The sequence below is a fragment of the Rhopilema esculentum genome, chromosome 9 (assembly GCF_057945365.1).
Source record: "Rhopilema esculentum isolate cy_ngs chromosome 9, ASM5794536v1, whole genome shotgun sequence".
Taxonomy (NCBI): Eukaryota; Metazoa; Cnidaria; class Scyphozoa; order Rhizostomeae; family Rhizostomatidae; genus Rhopilema; species Rhopilema esculentum.
In genome coordinates, this window is record NC_142823.1 from 5,707,958 (window position 1) to 5,726,982 (window position 19,025).

General features: G+C 36.0%; 2 protein-coding genes across 3 annotated transcripts; both read right to left on the reverse strand.

Annotated features, from left to right (window-relative positions):
- Positions 1 to 354: 354 nt before the first annotated feature.
- LOC135688750 (proteasome subunit beta type-3) lies at positions 355 to 6,883 on the reverse strand. The gene is made up of 6 exons (XM_065205724.2): positions 6,694 to 6,883; positions 4,282 to 4,466; positions 3,570 to 3,677; positions 2,291 to 2,468; positions 655 to 749; positions 355 to 474 (listed from the first exon to the last, which is right to left on the reverse strand). The coding sequence occupies exons 1-6, from the start codon at positions 6,694 to 6,696 to the stop codon at positions 426 to 428; spliced, it is 618 nt and encodes a 205-aa protein (XP_065061796.1). The 5' UTR covers positions 6,697 to 6,883; the 3' UTR covers positions 355 to 425.
- A 1,414-nt stretch (positions 6,884 to 8,297) lies between these two features.
- LOC135688746 (regulator of G protein signaling 13) lies at positions 8,298 to 18,588 on the reverse strand. Of its 2 annotated transcripts, none has more exons than XM_065205719.2 (7): positions 17,928 to 18,588; positions 13,190 to 13,462; positions 12,379 to 12,462; positions 11,686 to 11,747; positions 10,623 to 10,789; positions 9,967 to 10,053; positions 8,298 to 9,498 (listed from the first exon to the last, which is right to left on the reverse strand). In XM_065205719.2, the coding sequence occupies exons 2-7, from the start codon at positions 13,432 to 13,434 to the stop codon at positions 9,412 to 9,414; spliced, it is 732 nt and encodes a 243-aa protein (XP_065061791.2). In that variant the 5' UTR covers positions 13,435 to 13,462; positions 17,928 to 18,588; the 3' UTR covers positions 8,298 to 9,411. The 2 variants fall into 2 exon arrangements, with proteins under 2 accessions (XP_065061791.2, XP_088966217.1); XM_089110091.1 differs by lacking the exon at positions 17,928 to 18,588 and adding an exon at positions 14,007 to 17,916.
- Positions 18,589 to 19,025: the final 437 nt, after the last annotated feature.

Below are 19,025 nucleotides of genomic sequence, written 5' to 3' on the forward strand. Positions count from 1 at the left end.
ACCTGTGCAGTAAGGTTTTGTCTGTGGCCCACCCAAATTTAGCTTCTGTCTGTGGCCCACCAAATATAAGTTTGCTTGACATCCTGGTTTCAATCCTTTTACATGGAAGCATATTTCTTGCTTCCTTTGCTGTGATCTTTGTTTCAAGAACATATAAATGGGTCAATGGCTTTCTACTTTGATAAGTAATTCAAAACTGACCAATGAAAACTTTATAGAAACCAAAGAGCACAACCAGTGCATCCCTGTCTGTACAAATATACAAAAATAAATTGCATATGGTAATATGATAATTTTTAAGCTTTAGGGATATTTTTGGATCTGCAGTAGAAGAACAAACAAGACAACATGTAGTTCTTAATAAACAAGTATGATCCTTATAAGAGATCTAACTAATTAATTTAAAAGTCAAAGGAGCCTTCATCCTAGTCCATCCTCCCACGTAATGTCTTGGTAGTTACTTTATCTTTTTCTCTGAAAAATAAATAATTGTCTTACAGATGGATATTATAAACATACAAATATTTTAAGAAAATTGAATTAGAAGGAAAAAAATGGATGGCCCCCCAATATAAAGATTGTTCTGATGGCACTGTTAGTGGAACACAATTGTCCCCAAGCAATGAGACAGAATGTGATTGCAAAAACTCTTACATAATGTGGACCGTGGCTCCCCATCCACTGACAGCATCTCGATCTACTGCATTCAACAGAGCCTGTGAAATTGTCTCAAAAAGATCATCTGGTTCCTGCAATAAGAAAAATTAGTGAACCAACTTAGATCTTTATCCTAATGTTTCATGAAAGTATCCTGAAAAAAACGAAGATATAATTAAAGCCTAATGAGAAAACATATATTCTGTAGCAATGTGCATGTACAGGCCTTGCTCTAAGTAAAATGAAGGTGCTCCATAAAAAGAGCCCCTTAGAAACTCTAGGCGCTCTATTTCGCACCTCTAAGTAAATGTCCTTGAGAGCATCCTTCGAGAGCTTTAGGAGATCGAGAGCTTCATATCGAAAGCTTCGAAAGAATGTTAAATATGAAATTCAACGGTGATACCAGAAAGCACCATAATATGAAATAACAAAACATGCAACAAACACTATGTTAATATAAATATAGAAATATAATAAAACAAAGTCGCAAAATTGTTCAGATTTCTCTAGATATGTAACTTGCCATCATGCGATGAGCTTTTATCAGTGTCAGTATCACTACTGTTATGTTTAGCTTCACATATTGCTTCATCAATACGCATGGCTTTAAATCGAACATTTAACTTTGTTTCCTTTTTTCATGTTATCCATTCTATAGAAATGCTAGAACATCTACTACTCGCAAAAGCAAATTAAAAATGAAAAGCAATGCGATAATTTGGACGGAAACGTGATCGCTGATTTGCACAGGCGATTTTAAGTTAGTTAAAAAACAGAAAATAATATATACTTCAATAGAAGATTAACGCTTGCTCGAAAAACAAATAAATCTGCCGGAGAATACGCTTGGTGGCCTGTGTCCTTGATGGTTATTAGAGGGTTATTAGATTAAAAATGATATCGAAAACCCAACGTTGATTTTGCTGAATTTTTTCTCAAGGGGTAATCTTACTCAAATCATGATATTGCGGTCTGTTGGGAAGATTGTTTATGCTTGATCAAGTTGATTCAACAAATTCCAAAAATTCATTTTGCTCCGTGTTAATATTGTTTTTACGTTTTGAGGGGCTCTATAAATCGCTCTCCAAGGCTTTTTTTGGGTGCGCTCTAGGCGCGCGCGCTCGATCGAGCGCCTTTCCGGGCAAGGCCTGCATGTATTACTCCAACTGATCTTAAAGTAATGAATATATAATTTTTGAAATGCATTATAATAATTGAATGGAAAGTTTCAATAATTCAAAGTGCAAAAATGTTGTTTTTATGACACTTTTTAGTTTCACTCAATCTTCTTCTTGACACTTCTTGTTTCTAGTTATTTATAAACTGTAAAACTTAAGATGTAGACTGTAAAGATGTTTCAAAGCAGAAAAAATCAAGGCCCTCAAAGCTAATTACTAGAATCAGCTACTGTCTTTGGCAACAAACATTTTTTAATCTCTGGGCCTCCATATGAAGATTACTGCTTGCAAAATAAAAAAGGAGAAAAACAGACTAGGAGCAGCACAAGGAATTTTTTCGCTTACTTTCCTGGGAAACCTGATGATAATTCATCTCATCTGCTGGTAAATTCTCTGACATGATGTGTAACTTTAATACCGTCATTATTTAGATGAAAAAAGACAATAAAACATACCATATCAGGTTCCCATAATGACTCACACATGCCATAAAGCTGCTCTGAGCAAGTTCCCGTCACCACAAAATCTTCAGGAATCATGGGACATCCAATAAGATCACATGATGCAACAAATGGTTCATTAGTTTTTGGATCCAATCCTGCTATGACTGGCTCAATGAAATATGGACCAAACCTGCAATATAGGAATTCAAGGCTATGGTTACCCAAATGCAATTTTGTAATAAAACCATGTACAGGACAGTATGTTCTTTCAAAGTCCCAAATACTTTTAGAAATTTTCTAATGTTTTTCACATAATTTAGGATTGACACGGTTAAGACAAACAATCTTAAGTCATGCTTCCCATTATTGTTTCCCTAAATTCTACATTGGACATGCATGATGAAACACAAAGCTACATGCTCTGTGTGAATGCTTTTAATATATAGGACAAGATGGTTCTAAGTTTCTACTCCATGTTCCATGTATGAAGAGACTATCAGGAAACTGCTGACTTTTCAAAAAGCCTTCCATTTTCACAAAATTCTAAACCATATTGAAATTTGGGGCTGCATTCACACTGTCCATATTCAAAACATGCATCCATTTCTAGCTCTAAGTCAATTTATGATTTGTTTAAGAACAATTAGTCTTCACATTGATCTAGTATAAAATAATGAAATAATTCATCGGGATAAAATTCAAAATGGTTGCCTTTTTGTTATGAGACTATGCTATATAATTGTGTTTTTTTTCTGTTTTCATCTGCCTGAATTTTATTGTGGGGTAATGTAGAATGGGCAATGGAAAAACTTTTGTCCATTTTTATTGTGAAAAGGAACTATGGGTTGACAACCCCTTTTAAATTCCAGGCAGCCAAAAATTGCGAACAATTTATTTTTATCCGTTAAGCTAACTACCTTGTAAGTATATAGAGCTCAGAATATTTTTTCTGGCACTCATTAAGACTCTTGGGGTTGAATAAGAACAATAAACAAGATCCATAATAGGCCTTGGCAGATACATTTCTGGACAACCATGAAATTAATAATGGCCAAATGAGCACCTCAAGAACTAATGGAAAAAATTATCTCCAAAGAATGTGTGTTTCTCAAATTATCTCTCAATACTTCTGTAAAAGTTTTCTTACTAAATAAAACTTAAATAATTACTCCCTAAGTAACATAGTTCAAAGTACAGCTGTATAACCTGGTGATAGAAACATGCAATTTTAAAAACCATTATAAAGTAACAATTGCAACACAACAAAAGATAATTTTGACAAAGTTCTTACCTTCTACTGTATAACAAATTGGATACCATACTCATGAATGAGTGAGGCTTTATCTGCCTATTTTCTTCTAGTTGATATATATTGAGTCTCAATTTGACAGCATTTGATCTGTAAACAGTGAACAATGAATAAGATGATTCACCCTGTTACTTAAGCTTCTTGAATAGAATTCGAACCTGCAGGAACACTTTTTCACACAGGGGTATATAATAGATAAACAAATTAATATCACTAGAGGCAAGACATTTTGGGAGAATATCTGGTTGTTTCTGGTGATTTCAGCAAAGAAGGAGTTTTAAGATCATTCTACCACATTTCCTGAATCATGATAGCATGATACTAGAAACTGACAATAGCAGTTGGTGATATTTCACAAGTTTCATTGAAGCTAGTGAGTTGAGGGAGCTCTTTACTCAGGTCTTGTTACTTTGCATCAGTTATTTTTTGCAAATTGCTTCCTCCAAACCCTATAGGCCCTTGTTGGCTAAGGGTAATCAATCACCCTAGAGGAAAAATTATTAAAGAAGAGTACTGTCTGTAATTCCTTTCAAATTAAGAATCTCTTTTACAATTCTCATAAATTTTCATTAAGATACCCAAGGTCTATTGCAAATCTCTGGGAGGGGTGTTTTGGTGAATGAAAAAGAGCAAAATTTTTGGAATTGGAAATGAAACACAATAGCATAAAATTTATTTACGTCAGAAGACTTACACAGTTTGAACATCGGTGGCAAGCCCAGCCAATCCAAGAAAAAGTTTATCGTTCATTTGAAAAAGCTTCTGGAAGTCAAATGCAACAGTCTGTGCTTGAATTCCATATCTCATGTCTGATGCAATGGCAACACATTCTTTCCCCTTCATTGCTATTATAGCACCACCATTATAACTCATAATACTCTAAAAGCATATTTGAAATGTGAAATATTATTTGAGCACTAAATGTTAGAATTCAATAAGAAAAACTGAACAATTTATTGAGCAGTATCAGCTCTCTTAATGTTGTTGTTGTTGTTTTCGTTCTTAGAATGATGTATGGCCTAACCTGCACATGGTTGTTGAAACTTTTTAATATCCATGTTAATCGTAAATATGAAGGAATATACATTACTTGTGTTGAAGTTAAAAGGTTTATAGATGGTTTTCCTTCTGGCTTGAAGTATTTTTAACACTAAAAGCCATGAAAAAAAATCTGGATAACTGAGCAAGTTATTCGAAAAGTTAGCATCTAATCATAGGAACAAACAATTAACCTGATGCAAACAATAGGTATCTCTAAACATTAATAAATCAGATACCAAATGGCAAGCAGCTCATTCTTAAAAACTTCTCTTAATAAAAATAATATAGTCATGATTAAGCTATATTTTTCAACTTCTTTATGTTCAACAAGTATGCTTGATCTTTTAATTCATCATTTGTATTTATTTAAGTTGTTGTAAGCTGCATAATGTTTGACTATTCAATGTAGTGGAATTGACAACAACAACAAATAACCTGAACAGAACTTGCTAGAAATGAGGCTTGCAACAAATATTAGAAACTGCTTGAAATCTTCAAATAAGCAAATTCACAGAGCCTAAGAAGATGACTTCAAATTGATAATTGAAAACAATTTTCAAAGCAATGTCACAAGAAAAGATACATTAGCCAAAATGCAAACTACAGTCTATTTTTATCTACAGTAAACATAGACCATTAACATTGCTAGAAAAAGGATCTTAAACTTCAAAGCCTGTGAGATATTGCATGGAAAGTTGGTTCTTAATTGTTTGTTGTCTTGTATGATTTTTTTGGCAAAAAGTTTTCAAATCTGTAAACAAGATCATCACATCTTAAAAGAAGAAAAACTGACGCACTTCAACTAAAGTGAAAAACTAAAAATAGTCAAATAATTTATGTTACATAACACCATATAAAGTATCGCGGCGTGGCACGTCACTGAGCGCCATTGAGCATCGCGTCATGTACTTTTTCAGGCTGTTAATGTCAAAGAAACTACACAAGACTAATTGAAGTACATAGAATACCTCATTTTTTGGCCAAGGTGCTGTTTTTGATATATTAGCTTCAGATTACTGTTCCATCTGTTTCTGTAGCAAACTTAAATGTCTGGCTTGATTTTGCAATGCAAGGAATACAGTACAACTTGTCGAGAATTTTGCAAGTTTGCTGTGAACAGCATTGGAAAACAGAAAACGTGCCACTCGATAAAGCATCATGTGTGACGCATCGTGTAATCTGAAGCTAATATATCAAAAACAGCCTGTTCACTGCGTGCACATAGCTGCCGAAAATGCTAACCATATTTGGTCAGTGTCATGATGCGCCGTGCTGCGATGCGTCCAGTGTGAATTCAGCTTTAGGATTCAAGAGCCCTAGTTCATCACATTCAAAATTTAGGCAACCACTCCCACACAAGAAAACTTTGTTTCTTTTTCTTTTGCACAAGTTCGTTTTGAAAATTTGGGACTGCATCATTAAATCAGGCACATTAATAAATTTTTAGTGTTAATAATGTAAACTTTTATTAACTTGGGACTTTTTGCGGCCAATAAGCAAAAGCATGAGATGGAAAATTTGTGTGGCAATATACTGTGGCCTTTCGCAAACTTTCCAGTCAGCCTCCACTCAATTATTGGTTTGTTCAAAGACTGTAATAAAAACATTAAACAGCCCTTCCATATTCTTTAAAAATCATTTAGACCTGGATTATCTAGTTAAACTGTTCATTAATCAATTCAATTTAATTGCAACTTCACACTCAATTCATTCATTGCAATTTCATTTTCAATTGTTAAATTGATAAATTTTCAAGCAACAGTGCTTAGAATATTTCTCTCCTATACCAAACAGGTTTAGGCCTTAGTTAAATATATTTCCTTTTCTTACGAAAATAGTTCTTATGATAAAGCGTTGATGACTTTTAATTAAGTTTCTATGAGAAATGCACGAGAAGCATGCATCTAGCTAGATCCTAGTTTGCTACAACTTGGCTACGAATCTTAAAAAATATCTCCAAAACTTAACTAGAAACTTTAGTTGGTTTTTAAAAATCAATTTCAACGAATGAACATTGAAAGTTTCAAGACTTTGGTAAAGTCTTACCACTGATTACAACACTTACCATTTTTGCAGCTTAAATTGATTGAAACTAGCCAATAATTCTGAAAACTCAATCCTTAAATCCTCAAACTCTCTCTGTATCAAAACTTTCCCTGATTGGTCTATATCTTGCTTTATCTGCAATGTTTTAACCTACAACTTGCGACACAAGGTCCCATCCGCCATGAATGAAATTATGCTGACTCTGGCCACATCGAGGCAGATGTATCCAGCCTCGTTGTGAAGAAAATGTTACGAAAAGATCTGGGCACTGATCTAAAGAAAATTTTCCTGGGACGAAGACATGCCATCAAAGATTTCACAGATGCCTCTAATTTGATCAGGAGCGTCATTTTAGGGGGGTATGGGGGGGGGGTTGTTCACCCCCAACCACAAAAGTAGGACCTTTTCGCAGGGCAAAACTGATTTTTGCAGGGCAAATGTTTTCTACCACTGGATCTGTTTTGTTGTTTATCTTATGTAACTGTAACAAGAAAGTAGGTTATGCTTATAATTTGTCTGCTCCAAAATTAAAATGATACAGACTACCAGTAACACGAAGTTACATTTTGAAGTAGAGCTGAGCCTTAATTTGCTCAGCTTGCTCTTAATTTTTTTCAACTTTTGACCAATTTTGAAGCCCTTGTTCTTATAAATTATTCTTATAAAAAGAGATTGTAACGGCAATTTAATTATGTTTGAGAATAAAAACCACCATATGTTGTATATGTTCTATAAATCAACTTCCTAGGACTTGTTTACTCCAATCGATTGAGCATATTTGCACTTATAAACAATAGTTATACAGTCAGAGGGCTTAAAATACATTGAGCAACAGAAAAGCTAAAAAAATGCAGAACATGTGTCTAAAAAGAAAAATACCAGCCTTGTAACTTAAACCCAAACCTGGAATATAAAAGGGTGTTGTTTGGGTGTGGCATCACTGTTAATGCTTCATTGACACCAGCGACTATTCCATTAGCTACTTATTAGACCAAAAGGGCAATTACCCTGCAGAAAAGGCCATTACCCCACAAAAAAATTACCCTGCATGGGCACTTCCTCCAAAAAAATGGGCTGATTTGATGCTTTCCAAATTTTTCAAAGTATTAGCTCTCCATCCACTCTGGCTGTCACCCCTGTCGGAATCGTCTTTTTAGAAGGAAGACAGTGTTTGGCATATGTAGATGTAGATAAAAGTTATCAGTATTGAATGAGAATTGATGAAAATGCACAAGAAAGCCACTTGTTTTCTGTAGTTTTGAGTGGTTGAGAGGCTCTTCACATAATAAAATTCTACCCGGGTTGGCTACCGATCATGGAAATCCTTTGTTTTTGTTGAATTCGATTAAATAGAAAATCTCAACCCGGGTTGGGATTATACCCAGAGATAAAGATCTGATGTAAAAATAAAATCTTCTCAACAGCGGCCTGTTGAGGACGTAAAGAACTCGGATACTAAAATCAAAAGAGCTGAAACCAACCCGTTCATGAAAATCTTGTGTTAGCAGAAGCCTGACTTTAAACGCCAAGCAAAACACAGCCCAAGTTGAAGTTTTTGTGAAAGATCTCAAGGACATATTTATACTTTTGTATGGTAGAGTATCCAACCGAACAACTCAAACGTATACAGAGTATTCTCTTAGATATAGCTTTATTTATTTATTTATTACATATAAGGAAAAATAACGTTGATAAATCAAAAAGTATCTTTCAACTGTATTCCAAACGCATTTTTACTATTTATGCATTTGATGCAGTAAAACAGGATTCTTAATACCACAAAAACAGGTAACACTTTCTAAAATCAAGAGAAGGAATTCTTAAAGGATTTTATGGTCAAATCTGACAAGGATGTACCATCAACTGTCCCCAATCGGTGACACATCTGGTGCAGACTGCAGAGCAAGCCCCGATCAAATACAGTTTCCTTGGAGCATATTATAGATTGAGGGAGTGCTCAAAAGTTTGAGGAGGGGGCTCAGGATGCTAGAAATCGTGGGCAAGATTCCTCATTGTATGGTTTATGTACACCTTGTCAATAATTTTGGATGGGCTCAGCCTAAGCCCCCTCCCCTCGCTTCTGCCATCCCTGAAAAAGTGACATAGCAATTCTAAAAACGAATTTTCCTAATGAAATAACATTGACGTGCTCCTTTACGAGTTGCTTAAAAATGTACAAAGTGGATATCTACCTAACAAAGCAGCGTGCATTTACGTTTTAAAAAGTTGACAACTCGAAGAAATCATCTTTAAAATGCAATATGATTGATAGCATAGCCATACGTCTTGCAAGGCAGGGATAATACGCAGGGATGCATTGACGGGGATCTATTGAAACAGTATTTTAATAGGCCATATCGGAATATCCATTAAAAAGAAAATTCTTATTTTGGAAACAGGATTTCACATTTTAAGATCGTTTCTATCCATTCAAATAATGTAAAACCTTATCCGTATATCACCTCTTGCTATGGACTATGCCAACAAAAATTATACGTACACTTGAATAACGTTCTCCTATTTATATTGAATATCTACCTGCTTTCAAAAATAATGACATCTACAACTGTCGTTATCAGCAACATATCTTGCTACTGAAAACATCTAGTTTGCTCTTCTATATCTTGAACTCCTTGTAGCAAAAGTTTTTAGTGAAATTCTTGGCCGATTTGCCAAACGTCAGCTTCATCTACCAGAGGGAAAACTTGTGAATTTCACTTGTCGATACTGTAAAGGGTCATACAGGGAAAGTTAATAAAAGATTCTTGTAGGCACTTGAAACCAAGAACCTAGGCCAGCTCTGGCGGTACATAAGGAGATAAACCTGAAAGAAAATATGGAATGAAAATAAAACTTAGCTGCAGATTGGTGACTTTAACAGCAAAGAGAAAAATAGCATACTCTTTTTCTAAATCATTTAATATTCAGGCAAAATATTACAGCAAGAAATCTTAGAATCTAACGCGACTGTCTAATACAACTGCAACCCACGATGTACACGTGATCCAACATGCAACTAAAGAGCAGAATGATGATAAAAACGATAGGACAATACTAAGCACAAGCTTGTAAGGAATCTTTATTTCTTGAGCGCCCAAGATAACATTTTATCAACGCTGACTTATTTTAATCTTGTGAACTTGTCAAAGACACCAATTCGTTTAAATGACTACTGATTCTGAAACTTTGAAACTCAATAGAAAAGTTTGGACAGCAGCTGGATATCTTTAAAAGGCAGCTTATCAACAGGTCTTAAATCACAAATATTTATAGAGTAATATACAATACACACCTGCGTCTGTGCAGAATCAAAAATACTGATATCAGGTTGATCGATATTGTCTTCGATTGACTTTCGAATCCAGGCCTCTATGTTGATCTGAAAATGAATATAATTGTATGATTTATTATAACAAGCATTGCAATGTTACTTTTGTCAGGTTAAATCTTATCAACTCGGGAAAGAAGTTACATTGCAACCAGAGGTGTTATGGAAGGGGGGGCTCAGAGTGCTGCAGCCCCCTTGTTACAATTTAGACAGATTTTCTGGAGGGGGTTGTCAGGGCTCAGCCCCCCTTAACAAGTTAGCGCATGTTAGGATAGATGAAGTATGTGCTTGCAACCCTTTATTATGCTGTAAATATCGTCTTATTGAGTTGTTGAAAGTTTGAACTATTTCCTATACATGACAGAAAACCCTTAAGAAGTTGCTTACAGAACAGCCCCCCTCCTAACATTTCCGGATTGTACCTTGACTGCAACCTCAAGGAAACCTACTTGAATATGGAATCCTCCTTACAACTCCAACTAACACTTGTTATCGTCAAATTATGGTTATAATCGCCCTAACACAACAGATTTATTCACACAGACTCGCATTATCATGTGTACTAGCGTAGCCTATCTTATCAAATCGTCTTAGATAAACAATCATACTAGAAAATTCACCTCATTTATAGACCTTGGCTGCACATATTCTCGATATATTCTTCTGATTAAAATGTATCTTGCAGTGTTTTCTTTAGTAGACTTCATCCGCTCGACATCCGACCAGAATTTTAAATTTTCATCACTGAATTCATGTCTGAGGAAGCTCTCAAATAATGCTTTACCAACTGAAAGCAATAATCAGAAAAAAAACTAAGTAGAGTCTCTAAATATTTCTCTTGATTGCTAGTTTTAATACATGTGCATAAAATATTGGGGAGAGGGGATGGTTTTCATCATTTAATACACTTGGCGAAGGTTTAGCAAAGTTTTCGGGCATTTAGGGTCAAAATTGAATGCTTAGGAAGACATCGTCTGTTTTGCCAAATTTAAGCTCCCTTTGTCCGTTTCAACAGTCTCTAACTCGCTCTCCATACAGTCTGTTACAATCCAAAATAAAGAATGATGAAATAAAAACATTTCTCCATTTATTAGTAATCTCTTCTTTTTTAAGTGAGATCGAGAAGCAAAAAGTAAATAAACAAGCAACAGGTGCCATTTGTGATTATATGTGAACGCGGTGCGGCGATCGAAATTCAAGGGAGGGAACAAGCTTTTCACAATTTTTTATCATTAGAGTACGGAAAAGATAATATTGTCGATGCTAGCATTTTGTAAAAATTTCTTACTCGAATTGTCCAACAGACCCGAGAGATAGCAAATTTTACAACAGGGGAAGAAGGACAATGGTCCCACTGTTGCACACCATGTCAATTTAAAGAGGGTACCAAAAAGGCCCCATAATTCCTAAATTTCAGCTACGTTTTAAGGCCGAAGCCCGATATCCGACCATCAATTTCCGAATCCAGGTGTTATTGATCCCCGAATTCTGCCAATTTCCTATTCCAAAAAAGACGATTCCTACTTCCCCGAAGAAATCATATTGGGTACCCTCATTAAAGGCTTCCAACTAAATGGAAGCCGATTATATGAATGTGCACGATATAACTTTCCATAGAAAAGTTTACCAGATTACTTATAGATGGCGATCAAAGAGAAAAGCTCAAGGTAGAGAGATTGTTACCTTCGTCGGTTATTAGTGATTCGAAATCAAACATCCAGCGTTTCACTTTCTCAGCACTTACTCTGAAGAAGCAATGCAAAGATAAAGTAAGATAAAGCAAAGATAAAGACAAGTCTAATCATTGAGACACAAACTACTCTCAGGTACCCTAACAAATTACCCCTACCCCCCTTCCCCCTTCCCCCTTCCCCCTTCCCCCTTCCCCCTTCCCCCTTCCCCCTCCCCCTTCCCCTTCCCCTTCCCCCTTTCCCCTCTCATAAATACTTCCCGCTTACTAAATTTTTTATCATTGACTTTGAAGGTTGACTGGATAAAAACATTTTCTCATAAAACCTGTCTATGTATAATAGTTTAAAAAGGCGAAGGTGAAGAATCCGGTTCGGATAATCCGATAAACCTCGTGTCATACAAATCAAGGAGTTTTTTGATTGCATCTACGAATCACATGTCGCCTAGGGTCAAGGAACGCTCTCCTAAAATATGACATCTAGCTAACATGATATCCGTCTGGATTCTTCATTTCCGCCGTTCAAAATATCTAGCAGCACATATTCATTGAGCTATCATGTTTCCTAGATGCAGTAATTTATTTGCAGATGCTTATTAGGCACATCTAATTTTGTTACGTAAATGTACTCTCTTACATACTGTACTATACATAAATGTTCTAAGAGCAAATATCTAATTTTGTACCTTTGATCGTTGATTCCGTATTTTGCTATATCAAGCAGCGAACCACCAGTACCTCTGACGGAACTTACACTACCTGAAGACTTTCTGGAAAGATACAATAATAACTCAGTTAGCAAAGCCTTCAAGCATCAATTCAAAGAACCCCTGCAGTTGGTTTGCTCATTTCCATTAATATTGTCACTCCTGAAAGCTTCATAAAAGGGCTGGTGAAAGGGTTATAGAAGTTAACACAATGCAAGACTATACCAGCAAAGCAAAGGAGCAATAAAGGATCATTGTTACATAACAGATATAAGTTTGATTAATTGCTTCTACATTTGTTACCACAGTTAAGCTTATCTATCTAAGTTCTCGTGTAAATGCTTTGATGATTTGTATATATTTGATTTCTAGACACAATGTGCTCTCTTTGGCCAGTCTAAAAAATGGTGCCGTGACCAGGATATGTCTTTCGTTGGAGTGGGATTTTTGGCGCATTGCTAAAAGGTTGAAGCAGGAGAGAGGCCGATAAGCGTTCATTCACGAAGATCAAGTGCTTTGGCTACTCTAAAACCCGGGATACAATTGAAAAGTAGTATGAAATGACGATAAATCTAATCAACAATGCTTCGAATTTCTCCCTTGCCATGGTAGGTTACAATAGTATATAGATAGATAACTAAAAGAACAGAAAAATCTTGAAGCGAAGAGTCTACGTGCAAAGAGCTAATACACAATGCATTATTTTGTATCTAAGCTAATTGTCCTGCAAAATAGAAAATAGGGAATGGCTGCTTTGATAAATTGGTAACGTTTATATGAGGATACATACAGGCTACATGTGCAAAAGCAACACCAGCAGAAGCAACGAGGTTCTCCACCTCTTTGGACTGTCTTCTCTCGCTCTTCCCAAGGTAAGCAGTACACTTTTTTGTCTTTGTCGGCATCTGTTCCGTAATTTGTTGTGTCTGGTTCAACGCGAAAGCATGGGACAGTCTGACTTTTTTTGCAAGCGTTCCCCATTTGCCATACTTTCACGGCTACACGAGGATTGCCTTCTCCATCGGAAGTCTTCATTGATTAATACTGACACATGAATAAATCTCTGTAAAAATATATATAAATATATACAAATTTGAATATAAGAAGACTGTAGTTAGATCATTCAGTTCGCACAGTGCTCAATATGTGTACACGTAAAGCGCGATATATATTGACTGTTTGGTGAATAACTAACTCTTCAAAGTGAATGAAGAGTACCCGATGAGTTAGTGATTCACGAAACTGGTTTTTACAGATGTAAAACAAAACAGGTTTTTAAAGATGTAAAACGTAGTTTTGATCTTACGCTCAAGATAAATATGCTATGCTATGCTATGCTATGCTATGCTATGCTATGCTATGCTATGCTATGCTATGCTATGCTATGCCATGCCATGCCATGCTATGCTATGCTATGCTATGCTATGCTATGCTATGCTATGCTATGCTATGCTATGCTATGCTATGCTATGCTATGCTATGCTATGCTATGCTATGCTATGCTATGCTATGCTATGCTATGCTATACTTTGCTATACTTTGCTTTGCTTTGCTTTGCTTTACAATACTAGCATGACATAAAACAGCAATTTTAACATTTAAATAACCTTTCGTGCAAGCAGCTAGCAGTTACTCTGGCACGGTGAGGCGTCATGAAATTGGTCAAAGACGTTGTCAGTTGCTCACAAACTCGAGGCTTTGACAGAAACAGCTTCAACACAACCAGCAGGTCATTAATATTTTATTTCAGCACGTAAAATAACGGCTGGCGTTAAACAACATTTACTTTATGTTCGCAGTGCCGATTCTTAAGGTTCACTTATCGGATCAAGCATTCGAAGTAAACCATTCATGAAATTGTTTACCTTCATAATATTTGATGGCAAAGTTTCGTTAGATCAAAATTTTTTTGATTCAATATTAACTCGCCTGCTTAACAAAATTTCATAGTTATATTTAAAACGTTTTTTATGCTAGAGTCAACATTTAATGGCAACCACGGCAACGAAGAGATGTTGACGTTTGAAAACCAGTATGTTGGTTGTCACTGTATGATAAGAGCAAAGCTTCAATTATTCGCATTTGTCAAAACGAGTCAGACTAATTGAGTGAAACTGATTGGATTTTCGATGACACTCCCTCAAAACAATTTAAGTTTGATGAATAAAAATGATATCACTCTAATTATATAAGGTTTTATTATTGGACGTATCTTTACTTGCGAAAATTTTTATAAAAGATTGCAAGATAGGTTGAAAGAAAAGCGTGATTCAGCGTTGAGATCAACTCAAATGTAAGGCATAGAATCAACGACAAAGATGTTGAGACAAAATACAATTTTTGCAATTTTCTGCTTTACGTTGCCCCTGTAAATTCAAATCCCCCCCCTTTCCCCCGAATCAATGTTGGATTTGTGTTGGATAGTTCTATCATTTCTCTTTCAAAATCATGCATTCAACATTGAATTGAAGAGGGGAAAGTTATTTTTCAAAGAATATATCAATTTTCCTTAAAGAGTCCCCACTATTTTTGTCCGGGATTGTAGCTGTGACAGACAGGAAACAAGCCTAGCAAGTTGTGCAGATTGACTTTCAATAAAAAATGTAATGTACAGGTAATGTATAGCATACGATAATGCAAGTCAGATAGAGCGATAACACCAGCTTGCAGCATTAGGCCAAAAAGTTTTAAAGATCCCGGCCTAATAAGTCGGACAGATTTAGTTCGACGAAAGCTAGAAGAAAAAGACCGCTCGATAGAGAAAGTAAAAGAATCTGGCGTAAACAGTCAGCAAGATTTAGTTTTGGTTTCAACTTAGAGCGTAAGACCAAGAAATATCAAAAGGTAGAGAGTTTAGCTTGAAAAATCGGATAGTTTAGCTCGACAAAAACCTGTAATGCTACACTTTTGCGAGATGAGACTCTGGCCTAACAGTTCGGAAGATAGTTCGTTGGGACACAAAATTTGCATCGAAACACAGAGCAATATAAAGATAATACAGCTTATTTAAAGATTTAGCCTAATATTAGTTTAAACAAAAATTGTCAATCAATAGAAGAATCAATAGGAGTTGAGTAAAGCAAACTTGCTACGACAATTTAACGAGTGACAAAAGTAGCACCCTTAAGTAAATCTAAATGATACAGTATCAAAGATTCATAATTTGATGCTTAAAAAGCAAACTACTACTAAAATATCAAGTTAAGCCTTGAGTTTGAAACCCACGATTCACGTTAAGTTTTTGGTGACAAAGTACCACGATGTGGATGGAAAGCTACGAATGGTAGAGCACTTTTTTACTTTGTTTCAATAGCTGTTCGATAGCGTTTTCTGTCTCAGTTGGTACAGGAAAGTAACTCGCAACAAAAAAGACGTATTTGCATATCACAGCATAAACTGAGAGTTGACAGCGTGGTTTATGTAGAATTGTTCAGTACTATCCATTCAAGTTAAGACCATCTGTCTCTTTGCTATTTATAAAAAGAAAAGATGTCACCCACACCAACATTCTGCTTAAAAACACACGTATGACTGCAAGCTGCCTGCAGTTTCTCCATAACAGACACAAAGTGCATATTTATAATTCAAGTTTGCTGAATTATTCATTGGAAATATCACTTGACGTAGATTTTTCAGCCACAGTTATCAATACTCGATGCTCAGAGCCACACATCTGCTTAAAGCCACACATCTGAAAGTTGTCTACAGCACTACATCTAATCAATTAAAAAAAATTAAAATAGGTTGATAGGGTGTAATGACACAAAATAGGTTGAAAATGAACCTTACTTATACAAGTTACTTACTTACTTATGCACGGGTAGAAGTTAAAATGACACGCGAGAATGCGATACATCTGACAATACTTAACACTACAGAATATGACACGGCACGACACGGCACGACACGGCACGACACGGCACGACACGGCACGACACGGCACGGCACGACACGACACGACACGACACGACACGACACGACATTGCCATGCACAACTTAGCAATGCACTACCCGACACTGCATATTTCGGTACATTACAGACACAGGGGTGTAAATATAGGCTTTTTGGAGGGAGAGGAGGAGGCAGATTGTAAGGGTTTTGCTTTTGCAACAGTCATAATTCCTTCTTAGCGGTAGTTGCAGTGCTTAGCAGCTCCTGCAGTCTTCATTTCGAGAAAGCATTGAAACAAGGAGATTAACAAAGGGTTTTGTCTAATGTAAGGCTAATGTTCTGAAATGCCCTGCGGACTTGACAGTTTGTTATTTGGGAGGGCATTACACCTCACATCCCCAGTGCATTGGCCCTTGCTCAGACTTCACTACACCAGTCAATACATTATCCTGTCAATACACTCATCCAGTTATGAAACACGGCCTCCAATATGTGAAGAGATATATATAGCAACAGACTATAACAGTATTTGAGAAGAAGGTCTTACCACCTTTCTCTACATTTATCTGGGAGAATTCGGCAAAATTATTTTGTCTGTCATGGCTTGTCACTAACGGGGATGGGGTCGCCCTCTCACTCTCCCCCAACTTGGCCATGCCACTGAACTTCAACATTATCTAACACGTCATTACACTATAACCAAATATATTAAAGCTAGGTACAGATAAATCAACGAATTCAGATTTTTTCAAGATTCGGTTAAGAATGATTGGCAGAACACAATCAAGCCCCGACAAGGCAGCGACTAGTTCAACTCGTAAATATAAGGCTTCGGTTTCTTAATAGATCATGCCTTAGAATTCTCTGAGGTGGATATCTTCTTCTGAAGGATTTTCGAGAAGAAATAAGTGATCTTTAGGGCACTGACTTTGCAGCTCTGTGAAAATATTCTTGCCTGCGTATGAAAAACTCTCTAGATCAAAAAATGGGAAAGAGATCTTCTAGTTCACGTTACTACGATGAGTATTTTCAATTTTCTCTACTTCAAATCTTCTAGTAACTACGATGAGCATTTTCTAAAGGAATTAAAATCATGTAAGGATGTTAGGAAGATGCTTATATAGTTAATAAATGCTAGGAAGATGCTTATAAAGTTTCAAAGTATGTTTCTGCAGTAAGTATGAAATTCATGTATGACGGAACTGTTTCGCATCAAACGTAGGGAAAGGCAACACAATATTCATACCAAAAAGTTAATAAAATATCTTTGAAAATGACGTGAATTTCAGGCCATGTTTCTTCAAAATGAATCCATTTGACTTATGAAGTAGCTTAGAAATTGCAAAGTCAGTTGCCAGATTTGAAACAATCCATAAATACTATAGACTGTTTTAATTCTGTTTTATTTCCCATGATTACGTAGAAAAAATAAGGTCTTTGAGATCAAAAGCATATCTTGTAGTCTCGAATTGCACGGATCGAATTGCAAGATGTCTATAAAAGCATTTATTAACAGCTTCCACAGCATAAGACTTTTTGATTTACAGGTATCTCGAGCAAACAATACCGTAAGAAGAGCGATCTAAGCAAAATAAATTTTCTGTTCTCAGAAAGAAGCAAATTAGTGAATACTTACCAATATGTTCGATTCTGCTTGACATTAAAGAATTCTATGAATGAAAATTCTTCTTGGCATCCTTGGATCCAGATTGTGTTTCCCGTTCATTCATCAGTGAAGGCTTAGTAGAGAGCAACTGATATTGAGTATACCTGCTCTTAACGTACACAAGGGCAGCTGTTTCATGAATAATAAGAACAACGCAGCTTCCCGCGAACTTCTGCGTGTTTTCAAGCCTTCTTATCTATTGAAAACGAAAACTTTGCTCAGGAAAAATCAAAGTGCACGGGGTTGACGAAATCATAGGGCTTGCCGAAAATGTCCCAAAAGCAGATAAAGCCATTCATGTTATGGACATATTCAAACAGTTTAAGTGAAATAAGAAAATTCGCATTGATTGCAAATCTGCCTTTTGCGTTGGAGTTTGTTGGGCAAACATGTTCCGTCATCCCAATACGAACATGGTCCTTGTTGGTCACATGGTCTAGGAAAAATCCCAACCAAGGTTTTTCAGTGAAATATTGTTACTTTTCCGGACCTCATTTTGTTTCATGGTATTTCTTGAGAAAGCTTTCAGAGTTTTAGGGCTACATCCGGAGAAGTGATAGACAGTTTTTTGGAATCCTATTTGATTGGCACAATGAATTTGCGCAAACATTGTCACAAAATAAAAAAGCTCTAAAAATAACTTTTTAAGTCAAACAACTTTTTTGCAGAGGTGCTAACCCCCCCCCCCCCCAACACCAAATGTAACTGGATAGTACCCGTTGTCAGCTATAGCATTAAATCTGGGATAGTGGGGGTAGTGGTATATCTGAGAGCCCCCGAAATTTCAGATTTTTGTGCTAATTTTTCTCGTCTTTGTTCATATATTTGTAATGTTTTACCAAAATTGAGAAAGCTTTCACATTGATTTTAGAAATACAATGATAACTGGGGGGAGAGACGGTTGGGTTGCTTTCCGCCCATGAGGCGATTACCTGGTGGCGTATTTTGCATCAAGAAAAGCGGGACTATGTATGGCGATTTCAAGAAAAATAGTCGTGTTTCTTGTATACACTCTTCGCTTTAAAAATCAAGGGTTTTCCTTATATCTCGAAACTTCAAAGAAATGAT